General features: G+C 43.2%; 2 protein-coding genes across 3 annotated transcripts; one reads left to right on the top strand and one right to left on the bottom strand.

The window, feature by feature from the left end:
- The first annotated feature begins 1,725 nt into the window (after positions 1 to 1,725).
- On the top strand, positions 1,726 to 16,468 carry hyou1 (hypoxia up-regulated 1). Its single transcript, XM_079738871.1, has 24 exons — positions 1,726 to 1,937; positions 2,890 to 2,962; positions 3,732 to 3,825; positions 4,247 to 4,325; positions 5,524 to 5,678; positions 5,950 to 6,026; positions 6,280 to 6,461; positions 6,591 to 6,706; positions 7,500 to 7,686; positions 8,756 to 8,890; positions 9,129 to 9,211; positions 9,320 to 9,452; positions 9,838 to 10,022; positions 10,410 to 10,548; positions 10,960 to 11,017; positions 11,150 to 11,226; positions 11,521 to 11,736; positions 11,883 to 12,052; positions 12,358 to 12,445; positions 12,881 to 13,137; positions 13,367 to 13,451; positions 13,892 to 14,177; positions 14,438 to 14,545; positions 14,851 to 16,468. Exons 2-24 carry the CDS (start codon positions 2,896 to 2,898, stop codon positions 14,895 to 14,897), a joined length of 3,024 nt encoding a protein of 1,007 aa, XP_079594997.1. The 5' UTR covers positions 1,726 to 1,937; positions 2,890 to 2,895; the 3' UTR covers positions 14,898 to 16,468.
- Positions 16,469 to 17,322: 854 nt separating this feature from the next.
- LOC307077337 (zona pellucida-like domain-containing protein 1) lies at positions 17,323 to 23,501 on the bottom strand. Of its 2 annotated transcripts, XM_079738723.1 has the most exons (11): positions 23,388 to 23,501; positions 22,830 to 22,933; positions 22,288 to 22,514; positions 21,936 to 22,123; positions 21,165 to 21,237; positions 20,666 to 20,763; positions 20,231 to 20,311; positions 19,789 to 19,954; positions 18,068 to 18,191; positions 17,924 to 17,944; positions 17,323 to 17,540 (listed from the first exon to the last, which is right to left on the bottom strand). In XM_079738723.1, exons 2-11 carry the CDS (start codon positions 22,921 to 22,923, stop codon positions 17,383 to 17,385), a joined length of 1,230 nt encoding a protein of 409 aa, XP_079594849.1. In that variant the 5' UTR covers positions 22,924 to 22,933; positions 23,388 to 23,501; the 3' UTR covers positions 17,323 to 17,382. The 2 variants fall into 2 exon arrangements, with proteins under 2 accessions (XP_079594849.1, XP_079594850.1); XM_079738724.1 differs by lacking the exon at positions 17,924 to 17,944 and having other exon boundaries at positions 17,323 to 17,532; positions 18,033 to 18,191.
- Between the last annotated feature and the right edge of the window lie 2,302 nt (positions 23,502 to 25,803).

Below are 25,803 nucleotides of genomic sequence, written 5' to 3'. Positions count from 1 at the left end.
GACATGTTTTTTTGTAACTTTTTGGGTACTGTACCTTCTGGTTAAGGGGTGTTTGATGTTTTGTTCAAGGCACATTCTTTCTTTAACCCTGTTAGTTATTTGTTGTGCTGTCTCATATGTTCCCACAGAGAAACTATATCAAACAAAACATCGAAAGCAGAGGATTCCCATTCCGACTGAACATGGTCAGTGTTCAGTTGGGCATGGATAGAGCCTGTGCTCAAGATGTCAATGGGCTTGCTGTAGGATTTCAACAGAATGACCTCCAGGAGGATCCAACTGAACGAACAGATCCCACAAGACAAAAGGCAACCAAATTCATCGACTCTGAACACGTTTTGTTTTTTTAATGTGGTTTTAGGATCTCTTTGTTATATGCGTTATATTTACCATGATCTTGCGGTCTCCTTTGATGACATCATAGCCGTTCTTGCAAACCTGCATGAAAAGTGCATGATTCGGTCTGCAAAGTTTGAATCCCCTCACCTCAAACAGTGTCATGTGTTTGCTCAAGGCCTTCAAACAAGGCCTCTCTGTGGAGGGAAAGGAAAGGGTCTATCTATTTTTTGTCCAAAAGGATAATGTATGCAATGTGTATCGGTACCACACGAGGGCGCCCAATACTTACCCTATTGGTCGCTTTAATTAACCTGTTATATATTAATAATAAATATAAATAATACATGTGATAAATGTAGTTTAATAAGTATAATTATTAAACTACATGCAAACAGACTTGCTTCTCATACATAGAGACCCGCCATCGGTGGGACAGTACACTCAACTATTTACCATAATGTAGTCAACACAGTTCACAATGATCGGACACTGTATGGGAGCTTTAACACGATTAAAAAGGGGTGAGCTGGTTTGTGTAATGACGTTGTATTGCACTGAAGAAGTCCTCCCTAGAGGCTGCTCCATCCTTCTCCTTCTCCTCCTTCTGGCTCTGTTCAGAGTGTTAACAGACGACCATAAGGAAGGTTTTCCTTTATCTTTCTTCTTTGCCACGACAGGCGAAAGGGGGAAATCACACTGACTCTCTTCTTGACTGATGTCCTACATTAATAATACGTTATCAGAATAAGTTAATGGTTTACGTTTTCTACGTTCAAATCCGTTTGAAATAAATTCGACAAGTAAATGTTGAATGAATTATGCGGCCGTGCTTTAACTTTTGCTGGGTTGGTTTACATGTGTTCTCCAATTTATTTTACTTCCGCCAACAGCATCACCGCGTCATCTTTGAGAGATGGTCTTCATAAGGAAATGCACCTTTCCTATTAATACTAAAATGCAAATATTAGAAATGTGGCCATTCCTTTTAAATTAATTATACCAATCATGCTTCTTTTTGATTTGACACATGCGACTATATTTCAATGTCCATGTGTAACTTCAGTTGACCTCTCTCCATACCGACACACAGATCAGTGTATCCATCTGCAAGTCATCGTTTTAATAAGGAAGACAGACACCACAAATGTTGCATGCAGGAAGCGTTCTGTGCGCAGACTCCTGTTTGAACTAAAATGTCATCATCAGACCCAACCCACCCCCTAACTTAACGTGGACCTATCCGGTGCTGGCGAGGGTCTCGTCCCCACGCCACTCAATGTACGTGGCCCAATCAGCGCGCAGTGCGTGGATCCGAGGGGGCGGGCTCTGCCGGGTAGAGGGTCACAGGTCCGCGTTCGCCTAGCGGCCGCTGCGTGGATCCAATGAGATCACGCCGCGTTCCGGGCCCGGTGGAAAGAACTAGCCGGCGATAAGAAAAATTTACAAACTCACACATTAAGCTACCGCAAGGCGTTGGTAACAAAAAAAACGGCGTGGAAACCAGGGACAGGATCTCCCTGTAATAGTAGCTTCATTGTAAAGTTCCTCTCTCGGTGTGTATGATTAGACGCTGTTTCATTGCTGTGGGCTAATATAAGGTAAGTTGTGCCATACCACTACACATTGTGTCAATGAATGAATGTATATCACCTTTACTGAGCTGTACATGCCGACCATCTGAATGACTTTTGGCTACAGAGCTAGCCAAGTGAACTAACCGCTATGAGACAATGAAACATTCCCACTGATGAACCTTAACACCTTTTTGTTAACGCATCTCTAAATGGCCGAAAGGACCATTTCTACTCGTCTATCTTACTGAACCGACACTATTGTGCTTTTTTTGTAACGTAAACGGTACAAAACCTAACTTTCTAAGGGTCTCGAGGTATTGTCAGGAGCCAGGTCTTTGTTTATGAGCGGTCATGTTTTTAGTTGTGCATCCGTCTGTCATCCGTGCGATTAGTGCATCAGAAGGGACTGGAAGTTTCTATGTGGTTTCAGACTCATTGTCTTTTTATTTTGTTATTCCTTTGCACCGAGAAAAAGCCGACCTAGCTTATCATCCTGATGGCACAGCTGTTGGCTAAAGTGACAACCCTGCTCCCTTTTAAATGAAAAGTCATAAAGCGATGATGAGCATTACTGCTGTGGTCCTGTTCACACCTTCTAACAGCATCAAGATGGACACAAATCTCACAGCCACGTGTGTGTACAATGTGTACACTGTGCACACCTGTAATGGCTGCGTCCAGGATCGAGGTCATCACCTGTAGTCTACCTGACTCTGTAGGATACCTTATCGGTCAACTGTCAGCTAAAGTCAATCAGGCCTGGCTCTGTAAAACTGTGAAATAACATGTTACAATAATGTGTTATGTGGAATCACGAATGAATCGTGCAGATCATTATAATATGTATCCAAACTAAAGTAGCACATAATCAACGGCTGAATGTATATGTTTTATCAGTGTGTACCGAGATGCCTTATTGGACATGTGTGATGTCATGGTGTTTATGTTTTTCTTTGTTTTTCTTCACTTCTGATAGGTAATCATGAGGAGGAAGCTGGCGGTGTGCGCACTTTTCTGCGTGGTTCTGGCGATGTTGCCTTCCCACTCAGGTAACATAAACAACAGACCCATGTCCGTGTCTTGAGATGTGCCATCAAGTCATTACACAGACTGCTAACCTCAATTAAACAATGAATGCTAATGTTTTATGAATGTCATCATGAGCCGCTGAAGACTTGCAATTCATAGTTTTATTTCTCATTTAATAATTTCAGTGAATATGTCAAGCGACGAGTTAGCTGGGAAGGCCAATGTACATCTTTAGTTCTTGGACAGATTTAACAGAATTACATCACATATAGACACAACACTTATGGACAAAGAGTACCTGCATCACAAAGGGAAAGTTATACCATGGCTTGATACTTGTCAATAAGATATGGACTATATATAATTAACAGACAGTCATATGCACAACTTACAGTCTCAAACCCACAACAACAGTAAACAAGGGTACTAGGGACTGTAGGTTGGTTATCTGTGGGGGTCTTTAACTCTATAGGACTTGTACATCGTACATTGTTTAGTAATAAATCGTGAAATTATTTATCCTCATGGGAATACCTTTTCCTGTCTAATGTTTCTCACATAGTTTCTCATGCTAGACGTGGCAAAACTATTTTTTCATAAGCCTAGGCTCAGGCTTTAATTTTTGGATTAAAATACTGCACCTCTTTGGAGCCCTCTCGATATATGGCATAGTAATGCCAATGAAATATCCCATGATGCATTCTGATGCACAGACCTTGTATGTTCAGGCATTGTTCGCACCGTTTTGATCATTCCCCTTTGTCCTTTTGTCCTTTTTGGTCCTCCCAGCCTCCGTAGCTGTAATGTCAGTTGACTTGGGCAGTGAGTGGATGAAAATCGCCATTGTCAAACCAGGTGTGCCGATGGAGATTGCGCTGAACAGGTTAGTAGCTCCTGTCCATCAGTGGTATGGAAATCCTTCTCGTCGGCCGGGATGTTATTTTGCATAAACCCAAGTCAATGGGCAGGATGTGGTGCACAGAGCTGTTGCTAATTGCTATTATTGCTGATTTTGAAATCCTGTTATGTAGCACAAACCCTCCTCATGTCTTCTTGCACATTATAAGCATTGATGGCAGAGGTAGGATGTACCTGTGATAATCTCAAGTGTTTATGCTTCGGTCTAATATAGCATGTTGCCTGAACAGTTCTATAAGAGCAAATGTAAAAAGAAAAGTCCTATTTCCTATTCTACGTTGACAAAGAAATTGTTCCATATTGCCTGATTGAAGAGACAGGGAAAAGGTGATGCATATCCCTCTGTTACGGTCATTTAGTGATGATATTTGAACGTGTTTTTACAGTGAGTCGAGGAGGAAAACACCGATAGCCGTGTGCTTAAAGGAAACCGAGAGGCTCTTTGGAGACAACGCCTTAGGAGTGGTACGACCCTTCTTTTCATTACGGGACTACAATGTCAAAATGTTCAATATTGAAGCCATGGCCGAACGGTAGCTAATGTGGGCTGATACAGTAACGGATTACACAGAGATGTGGGTGCTATGTCGATTTCTTCTTGAACAAAACTAACATCTACTGCAGTTTGCTAAAGATAGTCAAACTTACCATTTCCTAAAATCGAGGTGCAGATGATTTCTACTTTCCCTCGTCTACTTCCTCAAATGTAACCTCAGGGGCACACCATTAGTCCTGATTGGTCAAACACAATGAGCCATGATATTCTGAGGAGCCAGTTTGTTTGCATGGGCTGCACGATTAATCTTATTTACCTTGTGATCTCCATCCGTTTAACCAATCTGGTTAAACAGATCCGTTTACACAATCTCGTACCTTTGTCATGATGGGCACCATGGTCACTGTACATGTTGTTGGAGATGGTGAATGTAATCGCCTATTTACGTTTCTCAAACACAGTCCTCTTATTGCATCCCCAGTTGTAAACTACATTTATAGACATTGAATTATTGCAATCTCTTGTGCTGATCATTCATCTTGATAACAGTCGGCGCTACAAGCCCATGTTTACTTGCACTGCGTTTCGTGAATATAGGTTGCGTTTGATAACATGACATGTGCAGTTGAATCGCAACAGTTTTGTTTTGGATACCACCTATCTCCGAAAGAGTGATAGTGGACGACGATAGCCCCTACCTCAAAAAGGACGTCCCCAAAACATGGATCAATTAAAGAATGCAGACCCATTTATTTCAGTACCCCTCATTCGCAAACTACCATTCGCTACACTATTTTACACTTGGATTAAAAAGTGTAAGGTTTATTCTTTAAAGAGCATGAGCACGTCTTGAGTAGACTATAGGTTGTCCATCTCTCATGTCATCAGGTAAATCAGTGCTATCAACATTTTTATTGAAATAAAAAAAAAATTGGAGAGAATCAACCCAACTCCAAGCAAGAAATCATTATCCTAATTTCATTCAAGAATTGTACTGCCCTAATGAGCGTAGGAAGAAACCTATATCAAACATACAAACTAAATTACTTTTTAATTGTGTTATCATTTTTTTATAATTCATCACCACCTTAATCTAATAAAAACACAAATCATGTCCCCGGTGAGCACAGAAATGTATACCTCTCTCTGCTTTCTGTTTGTGTGCAGTCTGTGAAGAACCCCAAGCTGGTGTACAGGCACCTCCAGAGCCTCCTGGGCAAGAAGCACGACAACCCGCAGGTGGGGCTCTACCAGAAGACCTTCCCTGAGCACCAGCTCCTGGAGGACCCCGTCAGGGGCACCCCCTACTTCAAATACGCAGAGTGAGCCCCTGGTCCCGTTCCGTCCCATCTTTCCGTTGTGTCTTATAATAACTCGGGGCAACACTTATTTAATGGAAGATGTTTTACATGGAATGTGTGACGCTTTTTATCCTAAGCGTCTTACCATATGCGAGTGCATATGTTTCCTTCCAGAGACTATCTCAGCCTTATGTCTGTACTTCCGAGGCATTGAGGCGTTAACGTTCAGCAGGGATGTGAAACAGGTTTACGGCACGTTGCTTTAAAGGCTTTCCCTTTGCCTTTCCCTCAGCGATCTCAGTTACACTCCCGAGGAGCTCCTCGGGATGGTCCTGAATTATTCTCGTGGGCTGGCGCAGGACTTTGCAGGTACGTTTCTTATTTACTTTATTTACCTTACACTTTTCTGTGATGGAGAGATCAGGCTTGGCTGACAAGTCAATGAAAATACTAGAATTGAAGTGATTAAATTCTAAATGAGAACTTGTTTTTCTATAACGTGTGGTTAGTGGTACCTCAGACGACCGCAAACTCTGTGAATTTGCCCTTTTTAAATGCATGAAATGCTATACCATGCTGAGTTTGATTTCTGTTGTTCCTCCCACTGTCACCCAACCCCTAGAGCAACCCATCAAAGACGCAGTGATCACCGTGCCGTGCTTCTTCAACCAGGCAGAGCGCCGGGCGGTGCTGAAGGTAGCCAACATGGCGGGCGTTAAGGTGCTGCAGCTCATCAACGACAACACCGCCGTGGCCATCAACTACGGGGTGTTCAGGAGGAAGGACATCGACAGCACGCCCAAGGTAAAAAAAATCCATAAGAAAAACGGCGAAAGTGCCAATAGTTTCCTATTGCCAATAGTTTCCTACCAGTCTTCAGTTGTGTGACGCGGTCAGAGACTACGTATGACGCCACGTTGTGTCCCTGTGCAGAATATCATGTTCTACGACATGGGAGCCAGCAGCACCACGGCCACCATCGTCACCTACCAGACGGTGAAGACCAAGGACATGGGCGTGCAGCCTCAAGTGCAGGTCCGCGGAGTGGGGTGAGTCACAGCTAAAATCACAGGTTGTGTTCTGCAGACTTAAGTAGGACTCACAGGTGTATTCTGAGCGGCTGGCATTCCGTCCTGGTTTTATAATCAGACACTGGCCAACTTGCTCTGGGTGTTGCAAGAGACCACTATGTTCTCCCAGGAAGTTTTTTTTATTTTTTACTTTTTTAAGGAGCCTGATTTACAAATGCTTTGGATTTAATTCCAAGCATGAAGCAAACTGTAGCTCACTATGGTGGCAAGGCTTCCCTTTCAAAGATGGGACCTTTCAGGAGTTATTTCACACTGTTTTTTTTTTCTCGATCTGTGATGCATCCATTCGCTCAGGCCAGCTTTATTTATGTGGATGCATATTTAATATCATAAATAATATGATGCAGTATTGCCTCAAATAAGTTAAAAGAACAGTTAAATCTCTCTATTTTCCGACCTCCAGCTCTGATACAGAGTGTATGCTCAGTAACATGGGCCTCCCAGTCCCCTAATTATGTAATGCCTGTGAGAGTGTACAGGCCAAGGGCACAGTGTCCTTTGCTGGATAAAGCCTTCCGGCGGTGCCTCACTGTGAATGCAAAAGATACAAATATACTCAGTGGCAGTAGGGAGGCCGGGGAGGTGGGAATGGCCTTTATAATCACTGGTGTCGATGTGATGACGAGGGCAAGTATGTTGCATCAAGATGTGCTTTTGTTTATATTCTCTGTTTGCTTCTGCATTCGCTGCCTTCGTATTATTTAATTGATGTATTCTAAAGCGTGCGTCGCTGTGTGTCTGTGGCTCCCAGGTTCGACCGCGGTCTGGGGGGCTTTGAGCTGGACCTGCGCCTGCGGGACCACCTGGCCAAGCTGTTCAACCAGCAGAAGAAGAGCAAGAAGGACGTGCGGGAGAACCACCGGGCCATGGCCAAGCTCCTCAAGGAGGCCCAGAGACTCAAGATGGTGCTCAGCGCCAACGCAGAGTTCACCGCCCAGGTGAGTCGCTGTTCATGCATTAAACTAGTTGATTCTCCCTGTTTATCCACGTTTCAATTCATATATATTTATAATATTCTTCATTTCTGTTAAAAGTTATACTGTATTTCATTGTATTTCATCTTATTTTATTGTATTTTATTTCTTTTCTTAAAGAGTAATTCCGGTGTAAAATGGATTTGGGATATGTTTTGTATGATAACGAGTTGAAACGTTCGTTTTGGAGCACAGAAACCGTATATAGACGCTTTCTTCAGTTGGCTGTTTATAGCCGATTCTATCAAAACGCTATAAACTTAGAACGATGGGGGCACTGGTTATGGTAAAAACTAAATCGCTATTTTAAACCACTTAAAAGGCTAAAAGTAGCCCGACACTTCTTTGGTAGTATAATAAGGGTCTTAACATATAAAACGAGGCATTGAAAACTTTGTAAGTGTACAGATACAGTACAGAAATTACATTTTATACACACAATACCATCAGTAGATCACCCGTCAACGCCATTTTGTTTTTAAGACTTGATAGGTAGATTGACGAACACAGAGATTGTGACATCTGTCAGCAACACGCAAGCTCTGTGTTCGCCAATCTACGATTTAGTTTTTACCATAACAAATGCCCCCATTGTTCCAAGTTTATAGCGTTTTGATAGAATCGGCTAAAAACAGCCAACTGAAGAAAGCTTCTATATGCGTTTTTTGTGCTCCAAAATGAACGTTTCAACTCGTTATCATACAAAACAAACAACCATTTTACACCGGAATTACCCTTTTAAGAACAGAAAATACATGTCACACAAACATTTCACTGCACATCCTGTACGAGTACGTTTCAAATAAAAACCTTAAAATCTTTGACACTCAAAAACAAAACCGTGCGTACTTATGTAAGTCACTTCCGGTAAAATTGTCTGCCCTAAATGTAGTGTCAATGTAAAATATACAAACCGTACTGTTCACACGGCTAGGATAATACATAATGTAGGTCAGTCTTTCTTTGTTGCCCAGTGGGGGCCGCCCCAGGTGAGGCGACGCACAGTGATGTTCTACATCCCATTCTGTTCCAGGTGGAAGGTCTGATGGACGACATCGACTTCAAAGCCAGGGTGTCCAGGGTGGACTTTGAGGCCATGTGCGCCGACCTGTTTGAGAGGGTCTCGCGGCCCGTGCAGGACGCCCTCGCCACAGCAGAGATGACAGCGGTCAGTAGCGAAGCCTGCAAGCCTCCCTGCAATCGCAAACAGTGATTGAACTCATACACACCCCTCTTACGTTTGCTCTTCCTTTTATATCCTGTTTGACTTGGAACAATCGTTGCATTGCGAAATCGAGAATGCTGCTGTTGCAGGCATGAAATGCTGGCACGGCCGCTGTGCTTACGAGGCATATTGAGCCATGCAGGAAGCTGAGCGCCTTCCCTTTTTGTGTTGATGTGAACAGGAGAGCATCGAGCAGGTGATTCTGGTGGGCGGGTCCACGCGGGTGCCCAAGGTTCAGGAAGTGCTCCTCAAGGCTGTGAATAAGTAAGTGGCACGAGCTCCACCAAAAACAACCCATTGTACATTGTGCACACAGGTTATGTTCAGCTATAAGCCTGTGCGTATTGACTCGTGTTGGTGGTTTGTGCGCAGAGAGGAGCTGGGTAAGAACATCAACGCCGACGAGGCGGCGGCCATGGGCGCCGTGTACCAGGCGGCGGCCCTCAGCAAGGCCTTCAAGGTGAAGCCCTTCCTGGTGCGGGACGCCACCGTCTACCCCATCCAGGTCAGTTCACCGTCTGAGGCATTCACTGCATTCTGCCAGGGACAGGTTTGTTTCTGCTTTTGGTCAATGAGTCACTGGGAGGTATTGGGTGATGGAGAGCGACCGTCAGTTGCCGGTGAGGGATACATTGAGGCCATTGTTGACTCATTCATTGATTCGTAATTTTGTTGGGCAGTAATACAATTATGGTTATCAGTGGGTAATCACATGGATCGAATGAAAAAAAAAAAAAACAGACGTCTTGGTCTTGTGGATATTTCTGGAAGTACCTGACGATTAAACTTAGCCCTCTGGCCAAGGATTTGTCAAAAACAATCATTACCTGCTGAAGAGAAACATCTCAATGGGAAAACCAATGTGTAACTTGTCCACCCACCTTCTCCAGGTGGAGTTCACCCGCGAGACGGACGAGGACGGCGCCAAGACGGTGAAGCACAACAAGCGCATCCTCTTCCAGAGGATGGCGCCCTACCCCCAACGCAAGGTCATCACCTTCAACCGCTACACCGACGACTTCAGCTTCGAGATCAACTACGGCGACCTCACCTTCCTGGGAGAAGAGGACCTTGGGTACGTTGCTGGTGTTTCCTAAGCTTGGCCTGTTTAACGCTTCATGCTTTAGCTTAGCGGGTGCAATGCGTTATGCTTTAGCTTAGCCTGTTCAATGCTCCATGCTTTAGCTTAGCCTCGTTAATGCTCCATGCTTTAGCTTAGTGGGTACAACGATCTGTGCTTCAGCTTAGCCTGTATTTATTATTTAGCCTACAGGTACACCGCTTTAGTTTAGGGCGTATAGGACGATACACACTAAGCTAATAAGCCTATTTGCTTCACTCGGTACAATCATATTCATAAAAAACATTTCCAGATCTAATATGGGTTGATATCTAGCTAATGGCTAACCGCCAGAAGGCTAGCTAACATTAGCTCATTTGGACTGTTGCGTGTTTTCTGCAGGGTGTTTGGCTCACTGAACCTGACCACAGTCAAGCTGTCGGAGGTGGGCAGCAGCTTCCTGAAGCACACCGACGCCGAGTCCAAGGGCATCAAGGCCCACTTCAACATGGACGACAGCGGTGTGCTACTCCTGGACCGGGTGAGTCACTCTGGGGGACACAAGGCCTCTGCCTTACTGCTGTTATTGTTGTTATTCTCGGGGGGTTGCATTCTGTTTAACAAAACCGACTTGAACAAAATGTCAAATAATCCAATAATTAGAATCAGACTTATTTTCGCCTTGTATGAATTCAGATACAGGGGATGTTTTGTGGTGTATTGGTGCAGAAATGCTCCATCCTTAAAAGGAAAAACTGGCTGTAAAATACACTTGGTGCTTTGCACTTATTGTCTGTTTCTAGGCAACAGAAGAATAGATACAAAAATCAAAAGTATGCCCTGCCCAGGAGTGAAGGCTTTGCCTTCGACTGCTCCAAATTATTTTCGGGTTCCAACTCTGTGCGTTGGAATGCAAGGTCACCAAAAGCTCAAATCTCTTCTGCAATTCCAGGTTGAGTCCGTCTTTGAAACAATTGTGGAGGAGAAGGAGGAGGAGTCAACGCTAACAAGTGGGTTTATCCTGAATTTATGCCTTTCCCTGACATCTTTACTGTTTTACCTCATACAGTTTGTATTACTTACCCAATCCATCATTACCGACCTGGGTTAACCCCCCTACCACTTGGCCTTGTCTCCTGCAGAACTGGGAAATACCATTTCTAACCTGTTCGGGGGTGGATCTGCAGAACCGAGTCTGAATGCGACCGAGTCTGTCCAGGTAACTTGTTGATCCGCAGCCCGTTGTGGACACTATAGGAACCCTCTGAACTGTGCCGTTTTAGGGACTGCCTACTCCTTGTCTTCCTAATTCGATGAATGACCTGCAGTTACCCATGTCCGGTGGATTGACTGCACTTTGTACAATGTTTCCATTTACATTACTGTAACAACACTAGCGTTGATGTCTCCGAAGAATCCAACTGCAGGAAGAGATCGGACAGCTCTGCTTTGCGGCATATGAGACAGCTCAGAGTATTTGTCTACAAATAGTTTATACGCGTGTCATGTACAGGAAGAGGAGGAGGTTCCTCTAGAGGCGGGTAAGGAGGAGGAGGAGGTGGAGAAGCAGAAGATGGAGGAGGGACCGGAGCAACCCAAGGAGGAGCAGGAGGCTCCAAAGGAGGAGGAGGAGAAGGAGAAGAAGCCAGAGGAGGCAGAAAAGGCCCCTGCTGAGGAGGAGGCAGCGCAGGAGAAGAACGACTCGGACAGTGGGAACGCAGACGCTCAGGTAGCATTCAGAACCTTTTTCTTTTTTTTTTTTGGCATGTTTTTTGCAAATCAGGATTATCCTGCCATTTTATTTAATTTTTTTGAGTGTTTACAAGACGCCATGCTAATCATCGTAGAATAACAAGATGTGCTTTGTGGTTGAAGGGAGAGAAGGAGGAAGAGAAGGCCGGAGATGCTGAGGCAGAGAAGGAAGCAGAGAAAACAGAGCAGAAACCACAGAAGAAGACCAAGATCTCTGAGGAGATCGCCGTGGAACTTCTCGCCAACGACATCTCTGATCCCACCACAGAAGATATCCTCTCTTCAAACAAAAAGTATGTGTTGTTAGTGTGGGCGTGTGACTACATTCTGGGTCATGGGTTTTTTGCACATTGTAATGGAGAACAGTGTTTGAGCATCTTCCTCTCGCTGTTTAGAATAAGTTTGCAGTACATTTTCTTTTGAACATTGGCTAACCCTTGAGTCGAATCAGAATGCATTTTGTCTTTAACTTATCTGACCAGCTTATGTTATAACAATTGTGTATTGTTTGCATTAGCAGAACATTGTAAATCCAACACAATGTCCCTGTAAAAGATGTGTGCAGGATACACGTCTCACTGTCTCTCTGTGTTTCCAGACTACAGGACCTGACCAACAGAGACCTGGCCAAGCAGGAAAGGGAAAGGACGCTTAACAATCTGGAAGCTTTCATCTTTGAAACGCAGGTACATACCGTACATCTCAGCATTAGCACTGAAGATTTTAGCGATCCAAAATGCAGATTTCAAGAATTTGTATGTGTGTATATATATATATATAGCTCCTGAATCCTTTTGGTAATTTGTCTTTTAAAATGTTGGCTGCCAATTGCTTCTTCCATGGTCTCACTGGTTCTTGGAGGTAGCTTAATTTGAGGATCATGTTTGGGAAATGCATGCCATGCATTTGGTTAAATGCCAACAGTTGCTCTTTTATTAGGATGGAGGAGTTGTAATCGTTGGCTAGCATACTGCTTGTAGGTACTCTGTAGTGATTGTAGTGCTATATCACTGAACAGGCATCAAGACCCTAACCGATTGGACCGCTCTGTTCCCCCTCTCTCTCTCTCTCTCTCTCGCGCTCTCTCTTTCTGTTTCTCTCTCTGTCTCTCGTCCCGACAGGACAAGTTGAACCAGAAGGAGTACAAGCAGGCCGTGGGCGAGGAGGAGAAGGCGAAGATGGTGGCCAAGCTGAGCGCGGCGTCGGAGTGGATGGACGAGGAGGGCTACGCGGCCACCACCAAGGAGCTGCGGGAGAAGCTGTCGGAGCTGAAGACCCTCTGCAAGGCGCTCTTCTTCAGGGTGGACGAGCGGCGCAAGTGGCCCGACCGGCTGGCCGCCCTCACCAGCATGCTCAACACGTCCAACTACTTCCTGCGGTGAGTGTGTGGCGATGGAGGGGAAATGTCAAGGGACTGCTGGTGGTCAGGTTGGCCGAGACTTTTGAATGTGCATATTTAAGTTGCACGAGGCAAGGCAAACGCTACTGAATATTGACCTTTTTATGAAACTGAAATTTATTAAAATAATAAACCATGTAACCGTTTTAATCGTTTTCAGCAGTGCGTTTTAAGGTATTCATGCTTTCTTTCCTTCCCTTTTTTAAAGGAGTGCCAAATTGATTCCAGAGGATGACCAAATCTTCAGTGATGTGGAGCTGAAGACGTTGGAAAAAGTGATCAACGACACCACGGTTGGTACAACTGTATTCACACTCTTCAAGTTATAATGTAATATCACTGTACTACGTTCTCTAGTTTACTCCATGATGTTTGTATACCTTTTTGCGTTTCTTAAGTTCATAACTCCAAACAAATGTAATTGGATCACGGTGAATGTTCGATGCCCTTCAGAAGTGTCATTACTACCGTCTGATGTTGTTATGTCCGTGTACAGTTGTTTCTATACGTTTTAGTGATCTTAATTCAGCATTCAGCCGGATTGACCTTATAAATCGACAGACATTTCAAATCATGCGTTAAAGAATCCAAGTCCACGAAACCATCATCAACAATGGCATCGTTAAAACATCCATTCCAATCACCCTTATAAAACACACACATCTCAACCTCTACCATAACACGAACTCAACGATCTCTCTCGCCGTTTCCCCCCCGCCCCCGGCGACTCCAGACGTGGAAGACGGAGACGGTGGCGGAGCAGGAAAAGCGCTCGCTGGCGGAGCGGCCCGTGCTGCTCTCCAAGGACCTGGAGGCCAAGCTGGCACTGCTGGACCGCGAGGTCAACTACCTGCTGAACAAGGCCAAGTTCGCCAAGCCCAAGGCCAAGCCCAAGGCCAAGAACGCCACCAGCTCCTCCTCCGAGAAGTCGGCCAAGGCCAACGCCACGGCCGAGGAGAAGGTCATCCCCCCCCCTGCCGCTGCCACGGGAGAGGAGGAGGCCACCGTCAAGGACAGCGGTGTGTGTGTGTGTGTGTGTGTGTGTGTGTGTGTGTGTGTGCGTGTGTGTGTGTGTGCGTGTGTGTGTGTGTGCGTGTGTGTGTGGATGGGGAGGAATTCGGTTAATTTGTTGACTTGACTGAATGTCTGCTTGATGCTTACAAAGATACTTTTTATTTACGATTTGTAATGTTCATTGTTGTTCCATGTTGTGTCAATCGTAATGAGCAGGCATTTTTAGTTTTTTAATTGTGTGTTATGTGGTTCTGTCTGGACTCAGAGGCGGCCCCAGAAGCCCTGCCGGAGGCGGCCCCGCCCACCGAGGCCACGGTAGAAGGCGTGGAAGACTCGGCCAGCCAATCAAAGTCCACTGACGATGCGGCAACGGGTATGTGCTCACTGACCGATGTACCAAAGCAGGCTGTGTTAAAGGTGTACAACTATTTGTGGTGAAGTGGTGCTGAAATCTCTGAGAAGCGTTCCACTGCCATTTATTAAAGTTCCCATGTACAATTTAAATCTGATAGTTTTCTATTCCATTTTGGTAAGCAAATAATCTATACTTTTGTTCATGAGTGCCAGGGGATGTTGAATGCCATTGTTTTTTGGTCTGGTGCATCATTGAGACATGTTCTCATGACCAAACATGCTCTCCATCCACTTAATAATCATCATAATTCTTATCTTTTTCAGAATCCCCGAAGGCAACCCCTGACAACCACGTGGGCGATGAATTATAACAGCTGGAACTGGGAAAGAAATATTTTGCGATATTTATTGACAGTGTGTAAATGTTGTTGTTTTTTCTTTTGAATTCCTCCTCAACCCGTTTTTGTTGACCTTCTGGACCCTCATTGGATACAGCTGGAGACCTCAACCTCATTGGCTCTCCCTGCCCCCCCCATCCCCCTTTCCTCCTTCTTCATTGGCTGTGCTGTTCGGTTTCTCGCCCCCCTCATGTGTCATTGATGCTGTGATAACCAAGCACTTATAGTTGCCATGACAGCAGCAGCAACCCAGTAAAAATAATCCATCCAATGTCGTGGGATGGCAAAGCCAGCTTTTAACATAACAGGACGTGGTTCTTTATTACGTCACGTACAACTGACCGCATCACTGATGCGTCAGCTTTACCCAGCAACAAACCCGGCAACAAACCACACAATCTTTTTTTGTATTTTTCATTTTTTAAGGAAGGTTGACACGGTTGTTTGTGCATTTGTCCATCGCTCTCCATCTCTGTGTGCATCATAACTGTCTTTTTTTATTTTCCTGTGTTTTCATTGGCGGAAGTGGAGATGGTGGGGGGAGGGGGAGGGTGGCACACCGTTCGTGACCACTTTGCTAAATGCGGACGCGCACTGAGCCAATGAGCAGAACTCTCAAGGATTTGTCTCGGGTGTAGACCTGCTCCAGATGTGCGTTGGGCATCGTCACGCTGAATACAGATTCCAGCAAAGATGGACTTTGGCAACGCTAATCCCATCCCGGTTTGAACTGGGCCAGCAGTGAGTCACAAGCTTGCTTGATTGTATCCGATCATTTCAAACATGGCTATTCTTTTGAGGTGTCAGGCTCGTTCAACTTGGTTTCGAAGAACGACCTTCAGTGAACTTGCATCTGAATTGGAACATGAAACGTGTGATATACTTTGGTGTATAATGTGGTTGAAACCACCGCAAAAATTATTTGCGGTGTTTCAACTTTTTTCATACTGCTTTGAAATATCCTGTACATTCTCCTGTTGGCCTGCTGTGAAACTCTAAAGGGAGGCAAAAAGAAGTGTTTACCAGTCCCATTTCTACCTACATTATCATTGGTGTACTTTCTTTTTTTTCTTTTTTTTTTCTGGATTATGCCTTTTTTTTCTTCCTCAATGGATGGCGATTAGAACCTTGTAGGAGCTGTTATGAATTCGCTGCACTGATAGTGGACAAGGCCCCCTGTGTTTTTGGATGCCCAGCGAGCTGCTAAACACGCTTGGAAGAGAAGGTTTCATCTGTGTTCAGTGTTCTGGCCATGATGTAACATCCCCCCCCCCCCCCCCCCCCCCCCAAAACACACACACACACACACCGCACACACAGCACAGATCTTGGCTCTTGATGCTTCTGGAATCCTCTACCTCTGAAACGGTTGGCAGAGGCAGTAGGGCAAACAGGACTCGGATTAGTGTCAGGAGTGAAAGATGCTAATGATGTTTTCTTGCTAAACTGTTGATACAAAACTTTTCTTTTTTGTTTTCTTTTGTTTTGTTTTTAGTTGTTGATTTAATCTCAGTTGTTGGAAAGAAATAAAACTTAACCTTGTAGTTCCTGTGTGCCATGACTTTTCTTACTGCTGCAGGCAAAACAATCAGATGATCATATTATATGCTGTTAAAGTTGAAGTACTTAAAATGATGAGGCTTTGAGGTTTTTCTGGGTTTGTAAAATATTCTGTGACATTCATAGTTTTAATAAAAAGGAAATGCAACCCAAAAAGCCCCAGTATTTTGCAATTAATTTACCAATTACTTTAATTACTTTCCTAACCTCAGAAGAAATGCTGTTGTCATGCATACATATTGTCTCTTCCTTCCAATTGATTGCAGTATAATCAATGAGGACATCACAATGCAACAAGCAAATATATATATATATATATATATATATATATATATATATATATAAAGAAAACAATTGCAGGAAGAATTGGTGACAATTAAATTGAATGGAAGATTTTAGTTTACATCTTAGATCTTAGTTTACAAAATATAATTCCAATGCCTCATTCCAGAATATATTTTACTGAGTCATATTCTGAGATGACTCAGAATATATTCTGAAAATATTTTATTGGTCAGGAATAACTAATGCTATTATGTTTTCTTATTTTGTTGTCAATACATAAGCAGGTAAAACTGTTAAAAATACTCATTGTGACTTTCTCCATTTACCTTTCACAGAAATATATACAGAGAAGTATGACTTATTTGTAAATAATAATTGTCGACTACAAATGATGAGATTCTAAAATCTTTAAATCAGAGTTGACCCATCCATGTTTACACTCCATCCATGTTACAAAGTAAAAGCCCTTCCCAGTATTTCCAGTCAATGGGCCAATCAGCAGCTCCCAATAAGCTCTCTCACTCCGTGCATTGGCTCCTAAAACATGGCAGGACCTTTACTTTTTAAATCGGATTTAACATAGCGTCTTTCGTAGTAAAAGAAAAAGTCTCTCTCAATCCAGTCGGTAAAGAACCGGTTTACTGAACCATCTTTCAGAGTTACAGACGAGACAAGTGATGAGAGCCACCAGAGAGAGGAAGATGGTGACTAGGATCCCTGCTGCTATTACAACCCCTAGCATGACTTTCTTCTTGCGCGTCTGCTGAGTGACTAAATAGGAAAAGAAAAGGAAAAGAATAACAAGTCAAAACAATGATAAATAACAACCAATGGCCCCGAGGTCCTAGTGTGTTTCAGCACACTTTCAATTAAACCGTCCATAAACCTAATGACTGTAACAGAACTGAATAATTGTTTAGTGAATATATTTCTTTACATTGCTAAGGAGCCCCCCCTGAATGGCTGTGCATGTTGCCCTCCAATCTAGCGCAACAAAAATCAGTGATTAGGGTTGTTATTGAAATCAGGTGCGCAATTTCTGACTGAGTCATACAAATGAGCAAAGGAGGATTTGTATCGCATGTGGAACAGAAAGAGCAAACCCTTCCGTTTGCAATAGTTATGATTAAATCATGGCCAAAATGTTCACTTACTTGCAAGGTCCAAGGACTCACCTGCAACGGAGAAAAACAAAAAGAAAGTTAGTTCATGTTCACTCTACTTCATGGATTGTGTATGGGTTTGTTTTGGGGGTTCTGGTATCTGGCATTCATCCTCATCATCTTCATCCTCCTCACCAGTGTCCATGCGGGTGGTGATGGGCCCCGAGCTGACGGTGGCCGCGTTGCTCACCCTCGTGCTCCAGCCGCCGCCACCGCCCTCGCTGCGCCGCCTTCTGAACGCCGTCGAGGTGGAACAGTTCTGGAAGACGGAAACGAGAAGAAGATGACCAAAGGTAAACCAAAAACATGGTTAAAGGTACCATGACATGCCACCAGGTGTGAGTGTGATTAGCCGATACAAGCCGTTCTGAAAATCTGTCTCTTCTGACATCACAAGTGGGCGTGTCCACCTAGATGTGTGCTGGATAGATCAGTCTACCAGCCTACCCAGTGGTCCGTAGCAAACATTGCTAATCTATTCATCACACATCTAGGTGGACACTCCCACTTTTGATGTCATAAGAAACAGATTTTCAAAACGGCTTGTAACAGCTAATCACACTCACACCTGATGGCATGTCATGGGACCTTTAGACAAGTATTGTCTTTGCATTATGCAGTACATGACAGGCCTACACCAGACGTACGTGAAGTTGAATGTTTTGATTTGATTTGATGGAAATTTATTTCAAACATGTAAAAGAAAACAGAAAATATCATACAGAAAATAATAAAGCATAATTAGATACATGAATGACAAATATTTGATAATTGTAACAACCCGTTTGAAAAAGAGTTATTTAGCTGCTGAACGTGTATAAAAAGAGTTATACACGTTTGAACACTTATTTAATCCCACCCCTTCTCCGTAACTCATTGTAGTTAATCTTCCTTAGTCATAATTATTATTATTAACATTTTCATTTATTATTATTAATTATATCTATATATCTAGCTATATATATTATTTTTGTAACGTATCCAAATATATCATTTTCTAAAAATAAAATGTGTTACTTATATTTTCATATCAAATATATACTATAATTTCTTACACATTTCTCAAAAAATAAAGAAAATAAATAAAAAACATTCATGAAAATATGTATATATACATTATCTCAATATTGATTTATTTTAGTATCAAAACTGTAATTTAATTCAGAAATTCCCCAAAAAATAATTAAAAAAAACAAATACAAAAAAGGATAAATAATAAATAAACAATTATCACCCAATGAAAATCAAACACCTTCATCCTTGTCCCCTGCGAGAATCATTTCCTTTAACCTATTTTTGAATAGTTTTATGTTTGGACATTGCTTGAGCTCTTCTTTTAACCTATTCCACAGTTTTACCCCACAGACAGAAATACAAAAATATTTTCTGGTTGTACGCACCTTTTTCATTTTAAAATTAAACAATCCCCGTAAAAAATAACTCCCTTCTCTTTGTGTGAATTCTTTTTAAATATTTGCCGGTAGTTTATTTTTTGCTTTAAACATTAATAGTGCTGTTTGAAATTCAACCAGATATGTTGAGTATTTTTGACTGTATGAATAAATAGTTTGTATGATCCCTATACCCAGCATTGAAAATGGTCCGTATAGCTCTTTTTTGCAGAATAAACAGTGAATGTAATGTACTTTTGTAATTGTTGCCCCAAATCTCTACACAGTAACTTAAATAAGGTGAAAGCAGTGAACAATAGAGGATGTGTAGTGATTTATGATCCAGAACCTGTTTAGCTTTATATAATACTGCAATGCTTCTTGACAACTTGCATTGCAGTATTATATGTCACTACGACAAGGACAAAAACAACAAAAACATCAATAACGGACGGACGCGCGCACCTCAACCAGGGCGGGGCAGCTGGAGCGCTCGCAGAGCCGGGTAGAGCAGTGCAGGTAGAAGGTGGCGCTGGTCCTCTGCTGCACGAAGCGGAACGCCTCGAAGGAGAAACGGGCGTTCTGATCCATCCCGTTGATGGCGATGATCGTCTGGCCGTCCTTATTGCACCTGCAGCAGGAGGAGGACGAATGCTTTTGTTAATTAACTCACTTGTCATTTTCATGGTGATTTATTTTTTTGGATATTTTGCTGATGGAGGGGTTAGCTCGACGGATGAGTAGATGATTGTGTGGACCACAATGGGTTGTGTAAAAAGGTGGTCTACTTCACTTCAATCTAAATCACAATCCGCTCTCCTGATATTGACCTATGATACCGTCCTATAGGTGGGTGACTGTACTACCATTTAACAGACTGTTGTGCTTTGAGGCCAAAGGAACTCACCCAACAAAGAGGTCATGTGTGATGCTGTCCACGGAGAAGAAAGTGGTCGAGGCGTAGCACCTGTCCAGTACAACGTTGAATCTGGGGAAGGGTTGGTTGCAATCAATGCAGAAAATGACTTTTGAATAGCTCATGGCTAATTTGAAGACACATGTTAGATTGAATTCCAAAGTGAATGATGGATAAAGGCTCAAACAGTATAACAAATGACCTGAAATAAGAAATCCCCCATAGCAGATATGCAAATTGGTCGCATTGGAGCCACCATATCTGTCGCATGCCATTTACCGTTCTTCTGCAGGCCTACCATCTACACCCAACGGAAACTGTCCCCCTCGTTTTCATGAGTCCTGCTGGTTTGTAATGGGCCTAGTGGAAACAGATTTCAGTTTCCCACCTAGGTGACTAGGTCCCATCCCGTGGGAGTCGATCTACCTGTTGCTCAGGTTGCTGGCGGCCACCTGGACGAAGATCCTGGTCTTCAGCTTGAGTCCTCCTTGAGGGATCCTGAGAGCGGAGGAATAGGCATTGTCCTGCAGGACAATCAAAACACATGAGTGTAATGCACAACTACAGGATTGTCTAGTGGTACAGGTGTTTGACTCCCTGCCGAAGAGGTTCTAGCTTTGAACCCCAATGTCTGCAGCCTGACCTGTGGGCGTCCTTGAGTAAGATGGCCCTCTCTACACCTTAATGAACATTTATCTCAAGTTGGCTCACGTCGCTTTCGACAAAGCGGTGTCTGTTCTTTAATAATTCAGAGAAACGGTACTGGTCAGTGAATAAGAATTGCAAGACGTGGGCATTATTATTTATTTGAAACACTTGCCACGCGCATTTTCAGTGTACACAAATTCCAGCCATTGATTATTGAAGGCCAAATCGCCCAAGCATCCACTAACTCTGACAAACTCACTCTCTCTCCCTCACTCACCGAGAACAAAGCCATCCTGAGCGTGCTGCTGAAGCTGCCGCTTTCCTCATTCATGGACAGGCTGGCTCCTGCCCTGTGGGTAGAAGAACAGCCCCTGGTAAAGAGAACCTGTGGGAACAACGACTGGGCCTGTCAGCCCTCCTCAGCCTGGTGGGGAAAACCCCTGCGGTGCCCATAACCAGGTCAGCATTCACTTGATACACAGGGGAACAACTCACTGAAGGTCCCTGACTGAAGGCCCCTGGGGGGCCACAGGGGACTGACAGGGGGTTGGGGTTGGGGGGGCTCTGTGTGTGTAAGGGGTAACACACACCGTTCAGGGCAGGGTATTTAAAAGCTAGTGTGACAGGCTTAATGTTGACGCCTTAATCCTCTCTGAGCGGCCCTTAGAATCCAGACCGAGATCCCTTACGTTGTCGAAAGCCTGTTACCTTTCGCTAAACACAGCCTTCAGACTCTCCATTTCTTTAACGACCCGACGGTGTCTTTTGTGCATGATGGTAAACGCACTTGAAGGGCCACTGGGTAAAGTTTCCCAGTGTTCAAAAGTTGACATAAGTTCTCAATGTAACGTTTGAATTGGACTCAATAACAAGGGGAGTCTACAGTATGTAAAAACGAAATATGTATTGATTCAGATGTTTACTTGAGTTCATATGAATGAGGATATATGGACACGAAGAAGTAATTCTCTAGTGTCTTTGGTTGGCTCTTGGATGTTTACATTTTGGATCAATAGATTTGGATCAAGGTGTTGTGGCAGTCGCTTACACGCTCATGTCTGTGCTGTTGGAGACCAGGTACTGTAGCGGGTAGCGGCAGGAGAACATGTACATCATCTCCTCACGGTAGGCCACAGTTCCTACGATCGGGTCCCGGGACTTGATCTGGCCGGAGATGTTGATGTACTGGAGGCTGGAGAAGTCAGAGAACACCCCGTTCCCCATCTCCTCCGTCACCTGATGGTGGTGGGAAAGGTGAATATCTTTCTTTTGTTTACGTTTGGAGTCCTTGCTTTGTTGACCATTTGAGCTACCATTTTGTGTGTGTGTGTGTGCGTGTGTGTGTCTGTGTGTGTGTGTGTGTGTCCTGTGGTAAAAGGTAAGAAAGAGGTTGACAGTACCGTCAGCTTATTTGAGCACACTGTGATCTCCTCCTCGGTGATGGAGAAGTTGAACCTGAGCACGGGGGGGTCCACGGTCCAGTCTGCAACGCCCTTGCAGTACTCCTTGTCGTGCTCCCCGTTGAGGGACATTAGAGACTCGTTGTATCCACAGAAGTAGACCGGACACAGCAGCATCTTCATGGCCATCTGCTGCGTACCACATGACACTTCGATGTCTGCATTAGCTGGGAAGGCAGGAGATGGGCCTCCATTAAAGTTACGCTGCATGTATACATTATGCGCATCTGATATTTCCGATGTGTATTAGATTCATTGGACTAAGATGGTCATGGGCAGATTAAGCCCCAGTTGCAGATTATCTCCAAACAATTGAGACATTTATGGAAGGTCTAATATAAACAACATTCGGACCCGGACAGGGACTGATCTTATAAAACACACGTGTGTAGAGAGGATAGCAGCCTAAAGTGAATCATGGTATCGGTCTATATTATAAAAGAATGGTGGGCCAGCATGCATTACTCTCTCCAAACACTCACTTGGCTCTCTGAACGTGGGATGAGTGAAGCAGTCCTGCTGTGCGTTCGCGAGGACTAGCGTGGCAACCTGATACAGGAGCAAGGTAAGCCGCATTGTCCCCTCACTATGGATGAAGGCAGAAGGAATCAACCCCATATCATCATTTATGGCTCCTCTTGCGCGCTTATCTTGACAAGAGATTAGCAGGCATATCCATCCCAATGTTTTGCAATAGGCCTATATGTTTCAGGTCTAATATTGATACAAATATGTGAAGGCTTCTGTTCGTCACAAGCATGATATCACCGAGAATTTAAGTCAAGTGAAAACTTCAGACAGAGTGATGGTTATTTTCAGTAATCGGTATTCAGTAAAAGAAAATCCAACAGTCACCCTTAATGTATTTATGGAAGTAAATTAGCTCCTGAACATAATATGTTATTTCATACATATTATTTATTATATTTAGAAATCGTTAAAACGATGCTAATAAAGTAGCAGTAAACAGTTTTACGACTCACTGATGATTATGATTATATGATTATTCTACGCTCGTATAAGACAGGGAATGCCTTTACCTTGGCGTTTTATCCTCACATGGGATTCTCCCGTCCGGTCTGGGTCCCACTGTGATCCTCCTGACGCCCTGCAGGGTCCCGGCTACTTATACTGGCCTCCCTCTTCACAGGTGCTTTGATTGTGCTCTCTGGAAGTGGCGAGAGAGATGGGGGAGGAAGGGGGGGCGGAAGACCATGGGTGAGAGAGAAAGAGGGAGAGAGATCGTATGCATCCAGGAAAGGCGTCATCTGAAAGTATTTTAGAACAATGCTGCAGTGCCATTGGCTTCAGCCTGTTACGCACGCATGCAAATATTTCTGTAGTACATTTTGAGAAAACTTTGAATCTACGGATTTCAGTCACGTACGGTTAGTGGTATGTCAAGTTGCTTCTTCAATAACAGTTCTTCTCATCTTGAATCATCTACTACTTATAGTAAATTTCAGAGGCAGTCAACATTTAGGGTTAGAATTAAGGCCGTTGTTTCCCTTTATTTTTATTCTGCATTAATCTTTAGATTTTATTTGAATATTGAAAGATAATGGAGGTCTGTGCCGTCCATTAAAAAAATGTCTAGGTTTATTTGAGTTTGACCTTCAGGCAACAACACAGCTCAATATTTCCCCAATACATCAGATTGAAAATGGAATAATTGTATAAGCAGTATCAAAGGCATAAACATGATAACTGGTCTGCGACTGGCCATTCCAGTCGCAGACCAGTTACATGACTTGTTTTTCCTCACAGGGACACGGATGTAAGACCCCTGCCCCATTGTTTCAGACGCCTTTATGCCCGAACATCCAGACAAATGGTTGTTAGAACCTAACCGCTGCGTGAGCGAGGGTTGTTTTCGTCATCTTGCATCACTTTACACCATACCTATGTTTTACTAGCCAGGGGGCTTCCACTCTTTGTGGAGAAATTAGGTCACACACTGCCACACACCCTGCCACATGACACCCCACCCTTACCCCGCTCGGAGACATCCGAACCACGGGTCCTCTTCAGCTCCGTCAGCCATGGTAATGAATGATGGAGGTGGGTGGTGGGTGTTTCTTAAGAGTAAGTTATGGGAATTTATATAGAGGTGATATCTCATTGGCTTTTATTAAGAAAATCCATTTCAGACTGGAGTATTTCTATAAAGAAAAGCTCCATGACTATAATAACACTATAAAATGAAGAGCTGTCTTATTTATACCGCAAACATGGAGTGGGTTTCAATGGAAGGGATTTTTTTCATGACTCAAATTGAATTCACTCTTGTGAATCATTCACTCAAAAGTGAATGATTGTTTAGTGTGCCACAAAATAATAATTTGGTTTCCACATCGTGCATCCCTATTTGGTTTGCTGCAGCTGCAGGCAGTACAATATTAATACGGGTAAACATGTGGTATTTAAAACCAATCTCATATTGTGTGCTGTAACAGAATCTTTGTGATCTCATTCATGTCCTACTTGTACTTCTAAAAACATTATAGTTGTAGCGACTGTGTGAAACAAACTTCATGAAGTAAGTCAAAAGCTCAAGCAAAACAAGTGAATGGTCACGACCAGATTTATTTGCCATTGAGGAAAAAGGAGCTTAGCATGCCAAACAACAAGAGAATGGTTGAGCAGCGTGCTTTGCGAATGAAGAGGAGGCTTCAAACAGAATTCAATACTTTTTCGGTAATAAGTTACTTCAACTTTTTTTTTTAAATTCTTTAACACATTTATTAAGTAGCAGTCACAGAGAAACAGACTTACAAACAATAAAGTCTCAGAAGTGCAAAATCAGGAGCCAACTTGGCTATATTAACAGAGCACACTTTGTCCACAAATCAAAGGTTCAGCCACATATAGTTTGTTTATTTAAAGATAATCTGAAACATGTTGAACTAACTTTTATTACTGAAAAAGTATCAACCTCTTAGAACGTCCACAAAGTATAATCAAAGTAATCACATCGATCAAATGTTGCCATCAAACCACCAATATCCACGTGACCCATCTCTAAATCCCGAAGTAACATAACATTACAAAATGCAGTAGCACAAAAACAATGAATTCATTCCTGGCTCAATCAACCGTCATGTTCTTCTATACAACTCCTATACATTTTAATATGTATATCCATTGTATTGCACCAAAACACCCATAACCAATGCAGGTTTGGGGTGGATAATAGAATAAGAGACTAGACAAACCCAAGGAAAATATAATTTTTTGGACCTGCAATTTTATTAGATCTTTTTAAGAATCCTATTAATTTCCTATGGAAAATAGCTTCCATGGTATGGCACCCAAACACACCAAACCAATGCAGGTGGTACTAATTAAACACTGGGTCCAATCCCATGGGTTTTTAAAAAAATAAAAAAAACATTATATTTTTACCACACCCCTATCCTTGGGGGGTGTCTAATTAGTACCATTGAGTAGAACAGT

This window comes from Pollachius pollachius, assembly GCF_949987615.1.
Source record: "Pollachius pollachius genome assembly, chromosome: 6".
Taxonomy (NCBI): domain Eukaryota; kingdom Metazoa; phylum Chordata; class Actinopteri; order Gadiformes; family Gadidae; genus Pollachius; species Pollachius pollachius.
The sequence above is the reverse complement of the archived record's forward strand: the minus strand, read 5'-3'. Positions and strand labels throughout refer to the sequence as shown.

What these genes read in the sequence shown, in the direction of transcription:
- hyou1 (XM_079738871.1), top strand. Translation starts at nt 2,896, where the DNA reads ATGAGGAGGAAGCTGGCGGTGTGCGCACTTTTCTGCGTGGTTCTGGCG. An exon ending in ATGGAGATTGCGCTGAACAG is followed by an intron (nt 3,826 to 4,246) that starts GTTAGTAGCTCC and finishes GTGTTTTTACAG; the next exon opens with TGAGTCGAGGAGGAAAACAC. An exon ending in AAGTGATCAACGACACCACG is followed by an intron (nt 13,452 to 13,891) that starts GTTGGTACAACT and finishes CGGCGACTCCAG; the next exon opens with ACGTGGAAGACGGAGACGGT.
- LOC307077337 (XM_079738724.1), bottom strand. Translation starts at nt 22,923, where the DNA reads ATGCGGCTTACCTTGCTCCTGTATCAGGTTGCCACGCTAGTCCTCGCG. An exon ending in ACACATGACCTCTTTGTTGG is followed by an intron (nt 19,955 to 20,230) that starts GTGAGTTCCTTT and finishes CTCCTGCTGCAG; the next exon opens with GTGCAATAAGGACGGCCAGA. An exon ending in GCTGCCCCGCCCTGGTTGAG is followed by an intron (nt 18,192 to 19,788) that starts GTGCGCGCGTCC and finishes TCCGTCTTCCAG; the next exon opens with AACTGTTCCACCTCGACGGC.